Source organism: Apteryx mantelli, chromosome 14 (genome assembly GCF_036417845.1).
Source record: "Apteryx mantelli isolate bAptMan1 chromosome 14, bAptMan1.hap1, whole genome shotgun sequence".
Lineage (NCBI taxonomy): Eukaryota > Metazoa > Chordata > Aves > Apterygiformes > Apterygidae > Apteryx > Apteryx mantelli.
Window position 1 is genome coordinate 2,129,964 of NC_089991.1, and position 16,821 is coordinate 2,146,784.

A 16,821-nucleotide genomic window follows, 5' to 3' on the forward strand; every position below is an offset into this window, starting at 1 on the left:
GCGAAAAATGGACACGGGACGAAACTAGAACCTCTTTGCTGGCAAGCGGAAACCACCTTTCAAAAGCCCCAGCAGGTCTGGAGGTCAGGTGGGTCGAGATTTTAGTGCTGATTATTCGTTATTGATTTATGACCAGCGGGCCAAGCCCAGGATAACGGCGGTAGCTCACATTGGGCCTAAGTCACGTGCAGCGTGCCTGGCACACCTGCATGCTGGAGCGTGGGCTTCCAAAATTGCAGTTTGATGTGCAAATACAAATAATGATTTAGTCTGATCCCATCTCAAGAGCTTTATAGAGGACCCTCTTTAACAGCTAGGAGCAGCCCTGGGTACTTCCGATACCGAAGAAAGACTCTTCAGTTCCTCAAAATCGCAGCTGTGACCTGCCAGAGGAGCGGACGCTTTGCTCAGTGGAGACGTGTTAGCCTCTCCTGCGGGCAGCGTGCCGCGGTACCGGCGCGCGGTGTGCTGGGGAGGACGTCCCGCTGCCCCTCATCAGTGCTGCGAGAGGGGACCACCCAGATCCTCCAAGGGGGGGGGTTGTCAGCGTACGTTGTTCACTTAAAAATCTTTCTCCAACGCAGATCTCGCCGATCTCGGAGCGGCCAGGGCAGTGCAGTGCCTCGACCGCGCGTGTCCTCGGCTCTGCTTGGCGAGCTCGGTCCCCAAGCCGAATAACCGGTGTCCTTCCAGCACGGCCACGTTCCCGTCTGTGCTGCGAAGTCCTGCGGGGAGCAAGGGGCTGGCACGAAGGAAGCTTTGAAAACAGACCCGCGCGGAAAAGGTGAGAGAGGCTCAGGTTTCCGCTATGCTTTGGCAGAAGGTGTCATCCTGTTGATTCATGAGCGTTGTCATGGCAGATATCTACTACCTTCCTAAAGAGCAAAGCTTTTACGGGAATGCTGTGATCCCACACTGCTCCCTGCAGTTGTTGTCTAGCCCCCTATGTAGGCAGGAGACTGAAACGTGATACCTGAGCTGTAAGTGCTCATAGGGAAGCAAGGAAATCTCGCAGGCGTAGCGATGGTGGAGCTGAAACCCTTGCAGTGCTCGTACGTTATTGCTGCCACCACCACCCCTCGTTAACCTGCCGGCCGGGCCTGGCGTTTCCCTCACGCGTGACTCCTCCAGCAACGACAGCGCGGTTCCTCTGCCGAGCACGTGCAGACCAGGGAAGCCTTAACGCCCTGACCTGCTTTCCAGCTGCCGTTCAAGCCCTGGGAAGCTGGCGGTTTGCAGTGCTTCGGCGCCTTGGCAGCTTCCCAGTGCTGAGACCTGCTGGGCCACTTCTCAGGCGAGCAGGAGTCGGGGGCGTGGGGGAATGCAAGGAACGAACAAGCTCCGGGGAGCGATCCCGCTGCTGCCAGCCCCGACCCGGCCGTGCCGGGGGCTTGCCGTGCCGTCTGCGAGCCCGATACTTTGCAGCATCCTGGTAGGAGGTAACCTGACCCTCCACCAAGAGCAGCAGAGACCCGAAGTGAGGTGTCTGGACGAATTAATTGCAGCTCCACCCAGCAGAATACAAAATAAGAGTGCCCAGGAGAAGGGAAAAGGTAAAATAAAATGTTAGAAATTAGAGCTTTCCCTCGGGAATGCTGGCTGTATGGAGGCTAATGCGATTTCGGGAATTATATCTGTAAGTGGTTTGGCCTTCCACGCGCAAGAAATGTGGGGGAAGAAACTGCAGTAGCTTATGTTCTGCTAAGCAAAAGCAGGTGGGCCTGATCTCCGAATAAAAAGATACCTTTTACTGCTTAGAGCCAGCGAGATTAGCAAACATTATAGGCGTGGGACGGAGCGAGTGGTCAGCGGAAATAGAACATGCATCATGTCCCTTTGGCAGCGTCTTGGCAGGAACTGCTGGGACTGTAAAAGCAGCGGCTCGTTTAGGCTTTGATTCAACACCCACTGGAATGTGTGGGAGTCGCTGCTGGATCGGGGGCTGCGTTTCAGCTGCTCAGGCACCGAACTGAAAGGTTTTTTTTTTAACCCAGGCCTCATTGCTTCGCTGGGGTGTTATGCTGTGGGACTTTTGCATGTGGAGCTAATTAAGGGTGTAGGGGCTGATGTAAATGTAATCTGCAAAAGATCTATCTGGTGCTTGGGAGAGCTGTGTTTAATAAGTAGGGGGATGTTCTCTCTGCTTTGGGAATTCATGGCAACCATCTGAATAAAATTTTAAAAATAAACTCGGAGCAGCGCTGCAAAGCTAATCTTCAATGTCCTGAAGGGAGCCCACGTATACATTAGAGGATAAGCAGGCAGTGCGAATCGCGCAGCCTCTGGGTTTAACAAAACGCACTCAGGAAGCAGCACATGAATTTCTCTGTTAAACAAAAAGTCAGAAGCATTCAAGGTTACAAGGGAGAATGTAAAATGTCACATGAGCCGTGAAGCTGAGACATCTCAGATAAATCCACTGAGAGAAAATACAGGTTGAAGTGGTTGTCTTGATTTAGAGAATGACACTTCTAAAAATGTACATAAATAGCCAGGTGTCTTTCTAATAGGCTTCAGCCGATGAAAGAAGAGCAAGAACGTTCCAAACTACCTGAAAAAGCAGCCACTTATGAACCAATCCCTCGGGAAATCCCGGCCCAGCATGGCAAGGCTGGTGGCTCCAGCATCTCTTTCGGTGGCCCAGGTAGCTCCTCTCTCCTGACCTCGAGGTAAGCGTCACCAAACGTCACAACGAGAGGCTTGAGCTGGAGGTGGGACACAAACCGGCCTGGGCCTCCCTCTCCGAAGGGCCCCAGGCTCCCCGCAGTTGGGAGCGGCGTGCAGACGGACGGCCGCGGCGGGAGGCGCAAGCCGGGCTGGCAGCGGCCCCCGCACGGGAACCTGGGCTTGGATCAGCCTTCGCCCAGCCGTACGGACAGGGGGGGACTGCCCACGGAAGAGCGGGGGAAGAAAGCAGCGCAAAAGCTAACGTGGTGACCAAGGCTACACGTATCACCGCGATCTTTCTTTGCGAGCGTATCGGCGAGTCGCGCCGGTACGGCCAAGCTGAGGGCACCCGCTCCACGCAGGAAAACCCAGCCAGCGGCGCTGCCCTTTGCAGAGGGGAAGACGGCGTGCGGGGACGCATCGCCCCACGGGAGCCGCAGCGCCCGGGAAGTCCCGTGCCGTGGTGCGCCCCTTCCCTCTGCTCCCCTCTGCACCTCCACGCTCTTCCAAAAATGCTGCTTTTGGAGCAAAGCGCAGGTGCTCTGACCTCCGTGCCCGCATTGCTGGCTATTAGGGATGCAGAAATTGGAGGCAGAGGAATGAAAGACGGGCAGGGTGAAAGGGCTGCCTCCGCGACAACGCTGGTCTGGCTTCGACTGGAAACGCCTGGTTTTTGGAGGTTTGAGCTATGCCTCTGCCTGGCGCCGACACAACGCAGGAACGCTGCCTCGGGGGGGAAAGCTGCACGCTGCCGGGACCTGATCCGTGCAGGGAAGGTGTTGCACCTACCCGCGCAGGCACATCACCTCTTTCTTCAGCGTAGCGAGGCAAAAGGCTGCAGCTCTGGAAGGGCAGCAGCCCCCCAGGCCGCGTTTGCCGCGGGCACGAGGTGGTGCATCGCGGAGCACCGGGCGCTTGGGCGTGGGAGCGCTGAGCCGGGGTCGGTGGCTGCGGGACGAGGAGCCACGTGGGAGCTGCGAGCCTGGGGACAGGCCGGCTGCAGACCTGCGGTGGTTAGAGAAATCACCGAGCCCTGGTCTAGCTCAGAGAGCGCAGCCAGTTGCGTCAGTAAGTCCTGTCCCAGCCGGCATCCTGGGTAGATCCCTTCAGGCTGACCAGAAACTTTTTTTGGTATATTTTTATTCTACTGGAGGAGCTGGTGCAAGTTCTACATACAGAAACACTCATTTCCTCGTATAATCTGCATTTCCATCAGAAGTGTTCGTTGATACAGCTTTACCAAAAAAACACTTTGAGGTGCCATTGGGGTTTTTGTCCCTTTAGGGGAGGTAAGGCCAGACTGCGTAAGACGGGGTCTGCGCCACGTGCTGCCACCGCAGATCCGTATCAGAAGTCTTTGCAGGTGTGACAGTGTTGATCAATGGAACGAGTTTGGGGAGAGCAAATATTAGAGCAGTTTATCTTTCTCTAAACGCTTTTGTTTGAACTGCTCCGGGTTATTTGGCAATGACGCTCTTTCACTGTTGGCAGCTACATCGGCGTTGGAAAGCGTCTCCTGGTGCAACTTTCCTGCCGATGATCTCCAGAAGGACGAGCCGGTGACCAGCCACCCGCGTTTCAAGCTACTGGCATTTGGTGCTGTTCTGGTTCGAGGCTGCACGTTCTTGTCCCTCTTGTTCAGGGCTGTCACCACCGCTGTCGCAACACGGCTTTGCCGGCTGGTTACGGGTTTCCTTGGCTTGTAAGGCCAGGGAGGGAATATGAGAGGAGAGGTAGGAAGGGGGAAGCGTGACTTTGGCTGTAGCTTTTCCCTCTGGGGCTAACAACTAGTCCTTGGGTGTTAGATGCTGTTTTTCTAGCAGTAGGACGCGCTTTAACGCACTCTTTACAGGCAGTAGCAGAAGCTGAGCCCAGTACAAGGGCTAAATGTGCTTAACGATTTGCTTTGTTTTATTCTCTTTATAAACTAGCGAACTGAACTCCGGAGCTGCGCTAGTCAGTGAATGTTCCTCATTACGGTGCGGAGCTTTTGACCTGGGTCTTTCTGCTTCGTCCCCGCAGCCCTCCCTCCGCAGCAAACAACGCGCTGTTTGCGCCCGCGCTATGTACGGGCCAAATCCACCATAATAACCTCTTAATTTGGAGCGTCCCACACCAGTACGCATCACTGGAAAAAGCAGCAACTGCCATGTTGTCATTTTACTCGGATTAACATGCAAATCAGGAGCAAATGCATGCAAGGAATGTAGGTCACAGGGGAAACGCGCTGCGCAGGAGCAGGGAAGGGCCACGGGCAGGTCAGGGGACTTTCCGAAGGGCTTCTCCGCCCCCGCGGCTCCCCTCGGGCCCCTTTGCGGCAGGAGTTTCGCAGCAGCTCCTTGCCGGACCCTGGTTTTGCAACGGGCCCTTTCCCCAGGGAGGTTCGGAACGCAGGCGCCGCCGGGAGCCGCGGCCCCCACGAACGTCAGCACCTCCTCGTGCGTAACGCGGGGTCAGCGCTCCCCGCAACGTCTCGCCTCCTGGCAGGGCGGCAGCCTGGGGCCAAAATCCCGCAAGGACGCTTCCGCAGGACGGGAGCGGCCTTTGCCGGGACTCGCGGAGCGGAGACGCTTTCGGGAAGGGCGCGGAGACGGTGCAAAGAGCGATTCGAACCCGGGGCGCGATGGCGTTGCCACCTTCTGATCAAACAGCCCGCAGGACAAAGTCTGTCCTTGCCCGCGTGACCGCGGCTCGCAGCTTGTTTGCAGACCTCCTCCTCGGGACTGCGGGGCGGATTTTTGAGCCGAGATGCTTCAGAAATAGTCGTGCTGAGGAATGGACAAACCGAGTTATCTTTAGAAGGACAGACGGAGCCAGGGTCAGACAAACATTAGCTTTGCTGATCTCTGACGCTGCTAAGCTAAAACACAAGCCAGTTTTGTTTGTGTAGGCGCTCCGCTGAAGGCAGAACATTCACAAGCTATGGATGACTCTGCTCACCATGCCTACACGTCTATAAAAAAGTTATCTTGAATTCTGCTTTTTTTTTTTTTTGAATATCACTAATAACCATGCTCTTTAAAAAAGACAAGGCAACCAGGCTGATAGTTTCCATTTTACAGCAGGAAAACTGAGATACGGCAAGTAGGTCGGCTAGTGACCACGGCAAAATACAGCCCAGAGCTGCCCAGCCGGACTGTAGGCTCAAAAGGCGGCGTTTGCCCAACGCAGCCTCGGCCCAGGGCAGCCCCCACAGCCCCTGCTCTAATATTTCTATGAAAACACTACGTGGAAGTGCCCTGGACCAAGTTTCACAGCTGTCATTCATTCGTGTGAAAGCACTACTGGGTTCAGCTGCATTTGGCCTTAAAACAGCGAAATGTAGGGAGAATTAATTAAGCTGATGGATTCGTAAAACAAAATCAGCCTTAGGCTCTGCCAGGAAAACGCTTCTGATTTGCTGAGCATCCTGTACGCTGTCCCCTTGGGAGCGTGAACTGGGACATACAGAAACTGAGCCCAGAAAAGCCAGAGACTGGTTTTACTCCAAATTAAAAGTAAGACACTTTCTCGCAAAGTTACAGCGGCTCCTCCGCAGTCGCTCTGGGTACTTGTTCACACCCGCCGCCGAGCAGCACTGGGCACACGCATTGCAGCCTGCCTGAATATTAGCTTTTCCTTACTCCGGGGGAGGAACGAGCTGAGTCATGGCGCTGCCCACCCCACCCGCGGGCCCAGCGCCGCCAGCTCCCGCCAGCCTCGCGCGCCGGCCCTGGGGCGACCGCGCCGCCGACACCGGCTCTCCGCTGCTGCCGCCCCTGCGGGTCAGGCCGGCTGCTCCCGAGCAAACGCAGCAAGTTTTTGCAGTGAAGTTTTTCCCTCAGCTGCAACTTCTTGCTTTTGCTCTGACACAGCAGCGCAGGATCAATGAAACCTTCTCCCTTCTTTCCTCAGGGTGAAGTCACAGACACCAACCTCCATCCTTGTACTTTGCCTCCTATGCAAGCAGGAAAAGCAGCACCAAAAAAATCCAGCTGCCTTAGTTGAATAGGTATTAAGCATTTATCCATAACTAAAGAAGAAACCTCAAAATAAGACGGAGTCAAACCAGAGATTCCCAATCCATGCAGAAACAGAAAGCTTTAGCTACGTGGTGTTGGTGCCGCTGTTGTTCCAGAAGTGACACGAATGCACACGCACGCCTGTTTGGTTTCAGCAGCTAGAGCAAGAGCGTTTAATGGCAGTAGAGTTGGAAAGGATTTTTAAAACAGAGCAACAGATTTTTTCCGGAACTCCGAGCCGACACAGTGCAACACGAATAGAGGTTTAAAACAACCACACCGACCAATGGTCCCACCAACAGCTAAGCAGCAAATGGGATTTTTTTTTTTTTTCTTCTCCAGATACAGAAATCATGAGGTCCTTGATCATTAGCATTTGCCTGACAACCGGATTAGTTCAATACGGAAGCGGACAGATGCAGAATAACCACCGTCCTCCGAGAGCGGCAGCGTCAGGCCCCTCCTGGGTCCATGATCGCTCTTGGATGGAAGGAGGCTCCTCTGGGGAGGTCACCGAGGGCATTTCAGGAGCCACAACGCACGTCGCAGAGCCTTTCAGAGCAGCCAGTCACAGGCAAAACAAGGAAGTACCAGGCTTAATTCCAGGCTGAAGAAATACATTCCTGAAGTCACCGACTTGGAAAGAAGAGCGAGCATGCAAATAGCGTTTCGGGACGGAAACCTGAACACCCGATGGGGACCGAGACAGCAGAGCGAACACAGGATCACTGTTGCCTTCATCACCCCCGATTCGTACAATTTTTAAACGTTTCTTAAGAGAGAAAACGTGGCAGTTTAGCAGACTGCTTACAGGAGTCAGACAGCTTCTTTTCTTACCTCTGCCTCTACAGTTCAGATTAATTTTAACCAAATAATAATTAAAAAAAATCTTATTGGAAATGTTTCACTTAATCTCAAGTTCGCATGCTTTTTGGAGCTACATGTAGTATCATACATAAAACAACTATGTTATACAATACAAAAGAAGAAGAAATGCAAGTTTTAGGTCAATGATCCATGCTGTTGAGATTCACATTGCTTTAAGAAGTCATGCAGACATTCTACTACAAAACACCTAACGTGAAGCCCAACTTTTATAAATACTTACTGTAAACAGGCCCAAACTAAAGCTTAAGGCTTATAAGAAAAGAAGGAGAAAAAAAAAAAAAGACATACAAGCCTAATTTTTTTTTCCAGTTGGGTATTCTGATATTTGTACTCTGAAGGATTCATTTTCTAGATGTTCACCTCAGTTTTCCACTATCAAATATCACGTTTTTATTCAGTTCTATTTAAGTGATTGAACTTCTGTCAAGTCTATAAAAAGTTCACAGTATCATCAAGGTACGTGGTTAGTACCACCTGGTCAGAAAGTCTTTCAAGGAGAAGAAAGAAAACAAAAATGGAAAAACCCACCCAACAACAACAACATAAGGCTAACCTAGCTTTCCAGCTGAGGTAGACAGGTTATAGCGTTTTGAGCGATGAGAGGTTTGGTTTGTTTGTTTTTTAAACTCTTCATCTAATCAAATGCTTTAGGCAACATTTAGGATAGTCATGTTAGTATTTCCAACAGTGAGAAACTTTGTTCTGAAAAAGTTAAATACTACACATTTTTTAAATAGAAATATTCCTCTTCTGTTACCAAAATAACCAGAAACATCATAGAAAACTATGCAACTTTCCTCTAATAAGTTAAGCCTGCTATATAAAAAGCCATTTCAAAGTACCTGGCTAGAAGCTTGCTGTTCACAGTGTAAAACATACAATTCTTTACCCCACTTTTGCTTTCCAGCTGAGGAACACAGGTGAAGGCGGCTGTACCTTAAGCATTTTAACCTGTCCACACACAGAGAGGTGGTTCTACTTCTGCAACCATTAGGTATAAAGTTTGCTCTCTCCACGAATACAATACGAATACAGCATTTATAAGGGTACGTGACGTTCTCCGGGCTCCCTTTCTACGCGCTTCTGCAGAGCAGGTTTCACCCAGTGGCCTTTGGGGCCAGACCTGATCACCGACTTAGTTAAACATCTGAAAAGAGAGACAGAAGAAATCCAAGCGCTTCCATGAAAACCAAGAAAACCAAGGCCGCGGCTGCCCTCGCTAGGCGACGGGGATTTCGCCGAGGCCGAGGCTAGTGGCCGAAGAACAGCTCGGACACGGGCCTGCGCTTGACCGCCAGCTCCTCCTGCTCCTCCTCCACCATCTCGCAGAGGGACGAGTAGGAGGGGAAGCTCCCTCTGGTCTTGGGCTTCTTCCTCGGGCCCGTGGAGGCAGCAAGGAGCTTGTTTAAGGATGACGGCTTCCTCAAACCCTTGGTGAGATCGTAGAAAGCCATGTCATCCGATATGACGCCAAGGAAAGTGCTGGTGGAGCTCAGGATAGAGGCAGCGATCTTGGCGTTCTTCCTGATGGGCAGGGAGGGTCCCGCGGCGCTGTGGAGGTCGGGGTCGCCCAGCAGGTGCCTCACTGCGAAGGAGGCCCCGTCCTGCAGGTACTGGTGGGGCTTCTTCCCGCTGTAGTCCCTCAGGTTGGTCTTGGCGTTGTAGCTCCGCACCAGCATGGTGATGATCTCCTCGCGGCCGTGCATGGCGGCCACGTGGAGCGCCGTGTAGCCGCCGTAGGACTTGGCGTTGACGTTGACGTGGCCGCCGGCCTTGGCCGCCACCTCGATGATCTTGCCGGCCATGTCGCAGTTGCCACACTTGGCGGCCCAGTGCAGGGCGGTGAAGCCCGACATGAAGTCCCGGCGGGCGGCCAGGCCGGCGTCGCCCAGCAGCAGCCCGTGCAGCTCCGACGACCACCGCCCGCCGGCGGCCTTCACCAGCCACCGGTGCTCGGCCTCCTCCAGCGGCACCGCTGCCGTCTCCTCGCCCGCCCGCTGGCTCTTGGGCGCCCGCCGCAGCGGGGGCGAGCGGGGCGCGGGCTCGGCGGGGGCCGGTGGTGGAGGCGGCGGCGGTGGTTGCGGGGGGCAGCGCACGGGCAGCATGCAGGGCTTGGCCGGCGGGTCGCGGCGGGCCGGCGGGTCGCGCCAGGCGGCGGGCAGCGGCGCCTCGCCGCCCTCGCTCTGGAAGCGGCCGCGCAGCTCGGACACGGCGCCCGGCGAGGGCAGCTCGTCCGGGGGGGCGGGCGAGAGCCGCCCCCCGCCGCCGCCGCCGCCGCCGCCCGCCGCCTCCATGGCGGCGCCCCCGCGCAGCGCCTTGCGCAGCACCACGAACTTGGCGCCGTCGCGCTCCTTCACCACGGCCACGGCGTTGACGGCCGCCTTGAAGCGCTGCCGCCGCGCCGCCCGCTCCGCCGGCTCCGCCGCCGCCTCCAGCAGCGGCCTGAAGCGGCTCAGCAGCTCCGCGTTGCGCGCCCGCCCGCCGCGCTCGCGCAGGAAGCCCAGCACGGCCGCGCCGAGCTCCTCCATCGCGCCCCCCCCCTCCATCCGTCCGCCCGCCCGTCCGTGCGTCCGTCCGTCCGTCCCTGCGCGGGCAGGAGGAGGCGGCGGCGGAGGTGAGCGCCGCGTCCCCGCCGTGTCCCCGCCCCGGCCCCGGCCCCGCCCGGCGCGGAGGAGGCTGCTCGCGGCCCCCGGGGGCTCCGCGCCCCCCCCCCCGACGCCTCCGCGCTCCCCGCCCGGCGCTTCCCCCCCCCCCCGCGCGGCCAAACTTGCTCCTTTCGGGCGGATTCGCCTTTTGCGCCGCCTTCGCCGCGGCGGGTCGGGGGTCCGCGCGGGCGGCCCCGTGAAAAGGCGGTTTTGCAAAATTTTTATTCCCTCCCCGCTGGAGCGGGACCGTCTCGGGCGCGGCGCAGCCTGTGAAACGCGGGGCTGAGCTCGCCCGCTCGCTCGCTCGCTCGCTGCCTTAATTTTGCAGGTAATTGGGGAAAAGGTGCGTCTCGAGGCTCGCAAGCGCCGGCTAATTGGAAATGCCTCGCGCAGGGTCAGATGTTTCAGTCACTTATTCCTGTGCCGACTTTCTAAAATAATTCTTTTTTTTGTTTCCGTATCAAATAATTGATATGGTTTTAGGTATAAACCAGTTTGCAAAGTTACGTCTCTGTTTTCCAAGAGGCTTCTGTTTTTCTGCAGGAACGTTGAATCAATCGTGATTCTTCTGGGTTACAAAGTTTCTTATCTGAAAATAAGTCAAAAGATACGTGGGTGGGTCAATGTTTTGAAATATATTTGAAATATTATATATGCATATTGTATATATATTAATACCTGTTATCTCTAATTATCCACAATGTATATGTATGTGTATATATGCATCTACATACATGATGAATTCTCTACAACATACCTACATGCATGTACATCTAACAGGGCTTTATAAAGACAAGCTTTGTAACTGTGCTGCCATATCAATTACTTCTACTTAAGCATTGCTTTTTACATGATTATTATTCTCAATCATATAGAAAAAAATATCTGACAAGTGTCTTTCCCCAGGGGGAAGGCTGGGTCTGAAGATCTCCTGCAAAGATGACGTTCAGCCCTGCAAACATGTTTTCTCCTCGGCTCGGTGTTGCAACTGAGATCACAAAATTGATTCTTGACTGACTGAACAGTTTGTCTAGGAAAACAGCAAGAGACTGAACACGGAGCGAACAGAGCCGGTGTGATATGGAGACAGATAAAAGCGACTGTCTGTGCGAGGATGCATGGGAAAAAAGACTTGTGCTTTGCTTTCACTGTCTTACAGCTCGAATAAAATGGAGTATCAGCCTGTGCCAAAGTCTCCATTTTGAAAGCGGTTCAGGTTGCAGCAATCCCCGGGCAGCGCACCTCTCCCCCTTCCCCGTGGCGCGGACCTGCTTCCTGCCTCTGCACCTCCAGTGCTGGTGGTGGGAGAGCCTCTGCCCACGGGTTGCTCCGAGTCTTCCCTCGGCGGTCGTTCCCCCTCCTCTCCCCATCTTTGTTCAAATCTCCTCTAAAAAGCTATTTTATTTCTTGATAACAAGCTGGCGCTGAGCCAGTTCCTCAAAATCACTTTGCCGCTCTAAGGTTCTTTCACTTAATGGTGTGTTATCTTCGTGCTGCCTGTAGCAATTCAGTATTTCTACGTGAGCTGCACACCTCTCATTACTGCCTCCTTACACTGTGCGTGCGGTAACCTCACCCTCCGTTGAGGCAGCCGCTTGTGTGTAGTGTTTCCCTGTATTAGCAATGCTTCCCAGCTTATGGCATCTCCGCACTCCTGCCTTGCCTGCTGTAGAGCGCTAATAACGAGCCGGCACCCAAAACTTAATTGCTGTGCTTGCTTTCGATGTTGATTTCTTTTCCTTGCTAGAATCTATTGCAGGCATAAGAAAGACTCAGCAGTCCATGATTTTTTGCATTGCAAATGTTCTGCTAAACCCTAGGACTAAAGTTCCTCCCTGCAAATGAGCAGGAGAAGGGAAAATAATTCAGAAAAACAGGTTTTTAAAATAACGTTTCCTTATTTTACGAGCGTTAAGGGAGAAGCTGGTCCTGTTGTTTGAATTGGTTCACGTCCAGCGGGGCCTGTCCTCGGGCTCCCCTCGGCGCCGAGGACCGCGCGACTCCAGCAGGGCGTTTCTGTGGGTGCTCGCGGTGAGGTGCTGCGCACCCTCCCTGCTAGGACAGCCCCGAGGAAGGCGTCAGCCCCCCGAGCCCTTGTGCCCACCGTGGCTCCCGCGGGGGTGTCAGATGCCCCCCCTGTTTTATCCCCACCTGGCAGGTCTCTTGCTGAGGGGTCTCGATGCACCAGGCCCCCGGGAAGCGCTCAAGGAGGCAGCCACTGAGCCCCCCCTCCACAGGGGCAGGACCTGCCGCCGAGCTCCGAGCCCTTCTCCGGGGGCTCGCGTTGGGTCGGAGGCCTGGAGGAGAGGTGTCGCTGAGGCTGTTCCCGCAGCAGGTCCTGGCGTTCCCCGCGGTGACACAGCGGAAGGGCACGTCCCCAGGAGGTCACAGCAGAGGAAGGAGGATGCGTACGAGTGCACCGCGTGCCGCGTCCTCCAGCGTGAACTGGTTGCTCTGGTTTAACTGCCCTGACGCAACCAGCTCTTTGCCCAGGTAATTTTCCAGCCCCGCATCCGAGCACCTGCACCACCTGCAATTTGCTAGCGCTGGGTGATCCACGCCGGGCAGCGGTGCTCCCCTTTGCCGCCGCTCAGTCACTGCCAGCCTGCACCCTTTCTCTGGTGACATCCTCTGGTTGCCCACCTCTCCGGCCAGGAGTTTGGTTTCGGAGCTAGCGCTGTGCCAAGCACGAGGGCGCAGGATCCCAGCTGAGCTCCTCGTGGTTTACGGACAGCCGGCCTCACTCCGATCCGATCGCGTGGCAGAACTTATGCCACTCCGATGGATTGGATTGCTACAGATAATAAATAAGCCTGGAGCATTGTGGGAGTTATGCTCATCCGCCATCTGAAATTTCCAGCCTTAAAAATTATGAGAAACTTTACCTCTTTTTTTTCCTGTTTTACGAAAAACCTAAAAAGCAAGTGGTTTTTGTGGAGCTATTCACAGAATACTGTGGGCTGCTTCTCAGGAGGTTTCCAGCCAACTGTTATATGTCTTGATATTTCTAATTTATGGGCTGGGACAAAAACAATGTACAGAAACCCACGATTAGATTAATTTACTACAACTTTTTTTTTTTTTTAAACACAAATATTGCAGTTTGCTAGTTCCATTTCATAAGCCCTAGAGAGTCGGCCTCTGCTTTGAACTATATGACCGAGAAATCTTGCAATCTTTGGAGCTATCTGCACTACGATGCAGCAAACTGCACGCAGAGAGCCCGGGGCACGGTGCCACCCCCTCGGGGAGGAAGATAAGGGTTCGTGTCTGTGACTGTTCACACAAAACACAGCCAGGGAAGAAGGTGGGAGATGGAGCCATGTGTCCAGCCGTAGCAAAGAAGTTTCTGTTGACACTTTAAAGCCGGAGGAGAAGGTTCCCCAGGTGCTGCTCCTTCCCCAGGATTCCCTCAGAGCCGTAGGGAAGGCACGGTGCCATGCTGGGAGGACAGGGGGACGCACGGGAAGGGTCCCAGCCGGACTAAAGGCTGCTGCTTTGCAGACAGGTGAGGCTCAGGTGGTAGTGACTATAGCCGGGGTTTCTACCCCAAGGAAAGACTGGTTTTCCCTGCAGTGAAACCGGGATTCCCAGCACAAACAGAATGACAAGGGCCGTGGCTTTCCAGCTTCCTTGTTGATGTTTTCCTGCGGAGCACAGAGCGCGCATTGTGAAGGAAAAGAGCTCTTCCTTTGTTCCAGGGAGAAATGCCGCAACCTTCCGTGGATAAACAGCTGAGCAAAACCCTGCGAAGGGGGTGCGGGTGCGTGCGTGCGTGCGGGTGGGTGGGGAGGGGAATATTTGCAGATAAATGTGTTATCTGATGAATGAGCAAGGCTCGGCTGAAACTCGGGGCCCTCAGTAACCGGTTCAAAGGATGGCATTCGCGTGCAGTTTTCTGCGTAACTCGGAGTTTGTATGTATTAAACCTACTGCTCGTTTCTCACGGGGGTTGCAAGGTCTGGTTCTCGTCCCCCTCCCCAACACCCCCTGGTTTTCGGATGGTACCAGTGAACTCGATGGGACTGTTGACAGGGCAATGCAAACCTGGCATGCGTTACAGTGAGGTAATACGGCCCGCGAACATTAGGAGGCAGGGAAATTTGGGGGTCTATTTCCAGCCATCTTATTCACGTTCCCTGTGACCACTCCTTGTGCACAGGGGAAAAGGACCTACAGCTTCCACTGAGTTTACTTGCAATTTAGCGACAGCACTTCTTCAGAAAAGCCTTGTAAGTCCTCAACGTTATCAGTATAACCAATAACAAGGATAATAAGGTGCTTGGTGGCAGCGCTACTAAAAGAATAACTGTGAAACCATTTGATTTCTGAAAATCCCCATCAGGACATATTGCAAGAAAGGAATGCAAAAAAAGCAGTTGTCAGAAAGCTGCCTTCTCTGATCTGTGTTGGAAGATGCGAAGGAGATCCGTTTATCTGCACCACCTCGATTTGAAGAGCAAGGATTTTACTCAGCCCTGAAAGATGCAGCCATTTCCAGACAGGCTTGGTTTTGCTACGGTATTCCCATGGCGGGTAGGATTGTCCCTTGCTCCGTGTGGAGTAGAAGGGCCTGGGATAGCACTCGTTTCTCTCTACCGGTGTTGTCTGTACCGCGGGTCACAAGCTGAGGAAGAAGACAGCCTCTAGTGAACTGTACTGTACTGCTGCAGTGCCACCATTCGCGCAACGAAGGGCATTTGCCTTTCCCGAGCACAGAGTGGTTCCAGGGACACAAATGTGTCACTGCAGCCCATTATATTCCCTGCCTGGGCTCCTTGCTGTGTGTGCAGAAAATTTAGAGCCCATCCCTAAATACACTGTGGATTTAGCAGGTACAAATATTCCAAAGGAGTTTAAAATCCTTGCAAGAGCATCCAGCTGACTTCACTGTATTCATTTAATTCCTGAGTCATTAGGAATAATTTGCATAACAACAGCTGTCTTAGCAGCTGAAGGAGCCACCAGATCCAATTCTTTTCTCTTGAACCAGTTTTTAGGGATCTGAAGCTTTCGAAATTGGCAGGTTTGCCTTTGAATTGGTATTAGAGACAGCGTGCTCTTTGGAATAATGAGGTGTTTAAAGTGACTCTGAGCCTTTACACAGCGCTCCCTCGTCACGGAGACCTGCCCCATGCAGGCGGCGCTGCTAATGGGCAAAGGGAGAGAAGACTCCAACCACACAAGGTCTCAGCAGCGCAGCTGAACCAGAGAGCCAAGAGACAGCGGTGTGTAGCTTGATCTGCTGCAGTGTCTCAGGATTTCCTTTATGCCTTGAATCTCCGCATCCGACCTGAGGCTCAGAGAAACCAATAGCAGCCTGGGAATCCTCTTCTCTGAGCCTTATGTTGTGTTCTGCTCCTTGTTGTCAGGGAAAAGAGCTCTTAATGAATATAAGGCAATCACATCTCCCCAAAGTACACGGTATAATGGCATTTAAGCATGTGTTTAAACTTTAAAACTTTGTTTATACTGTGGTGGGAGCTAGAGACCTTTGGTACGATCACAAACAGCAAGTAAGGGAGAAGATAGAAGGTAATATGGAGTGCATCTCGTAGAGTTTTACGGTGAAGTATAAATTTTGTTTTAATTTGGTGGCTGAGTAAATGTCTTTAAATACCTGATTTAGGGACTGTGCTTTCTGTGGGTGAAGAATACATAGGAACTGGAATATTGGGTATCTCTCCTTGGATTTTTCATTGATTTGATGGGTGACCCTCATTGTCTGTGTGTTTAACTATAGAGGGGATTGTGGATCTCCTCCAAGATGTACATAAAAGGCCTGCAGTTTTTCCTAGGACTGCTGTGAACCCACATCAGGGAAATTGCCTCTTCTTTTAATGACTGTATTTCTGGGAGGAGGTCAGCTGGGGTCCAGTGGGATCAAATTCCACATGCTCCTCTGGAGCGTGGTGACACCCAGCATGTCTTGCACACCATGAAGTGAGATTACCATCCCACATCTAGCACAACCTGGACAAGCTCAGGTTAGGAACCAGTTCTTGGCGGACAATCCTCACCATCAGCAATGACAAAGACGGGACAGCAGCTTCTGCCCATATGTGAGGAGGGCAGCAGAGCACCAAGCCTGTGACCTTGCTCAAATTGTCCTGATTCTTCAGCACTCCCTATAGCTAGTTCATGCTCTGGCTGGAGAAGCAGCTCTGGAAATGGTATTCGAGAAGCAGTTCAGCTGAGTAGGTGTCTGTCCCGTAGAGATGACAGAGAGAGATTTGAGTTTATGTGTACAAAGCTGCTGAGATGTTTTCTAGATGGCAGATATTTGTGAGACCTCAGTGGCCTTAGGAATTACAGTAACCATTGCCCTTTTGTTCAGACAGTAGCTTTGCTCTGACCCTCGTGTAATCAGCTGTAAGAGGGCCTGCCCTTCGCAGGGGGCTAAAAGTGCTTCTCGGCAGTCCTTTCTCCACGTGGTGTCACTGTTGGGGGGAAGCAGTGTTTGCTCTTAGCCCAGACTTGACTTTCCAGTTCAAAGTATGCATTGCTCCTGGACAGAGGATGGGGAGAGCGGGGAAAGCCTGAGGCAGAAACAGGACAGCAGACGTGTTATTAGGGATATGGGACCAGCGTAGCGACTGGGCTGCATGACAAAGTAAACG

The 16,821-nt window shown here is 53.3% G+C and overlaps 1 protein-coding gene and 1 long non-coding RNA gene across 2 annotated transcripts; one reads left to right on the top strand and one right to left on the bottom strand.

Annotated features, from left to right (window-relative positions):
* Positions 1–6,636: 6,636 nt before the first annotated feature.
* SOWAHA (sosondowah ankyrin repeat domain family member A) lies at positions 6,637–10,154 on the bottom strand. Its single transcript, XM_013945866.2, has one exon. The coding sequence runs from the start codon at positions 10,100–10,102 to the stop codon at positions 8,807–8,809; it is 1,296 nt and encodes a 431-aa protein (XP_013801320.2). The 5' UTR covers positions 10,103–10,154; the 3' UTR covers positions 6,637–8,806.
* Positions 10,155–10,322: 168 nt separating this feature from the next.
* LOC106487264 (uncharacterized) lies at positions 10,323–11,386 on the top strand. The gene is made up of 2 exons (XR_010885619.1): positions 10,323–10,529; positions 11,108–11,386. It is a non-coding gene; the product is annotated as an uncharacterized lncRNA (long non-coding RNA).
* The last annotated feature ends 5,435 nt before the right edge of the window (positions 11,387–16,821 follow it).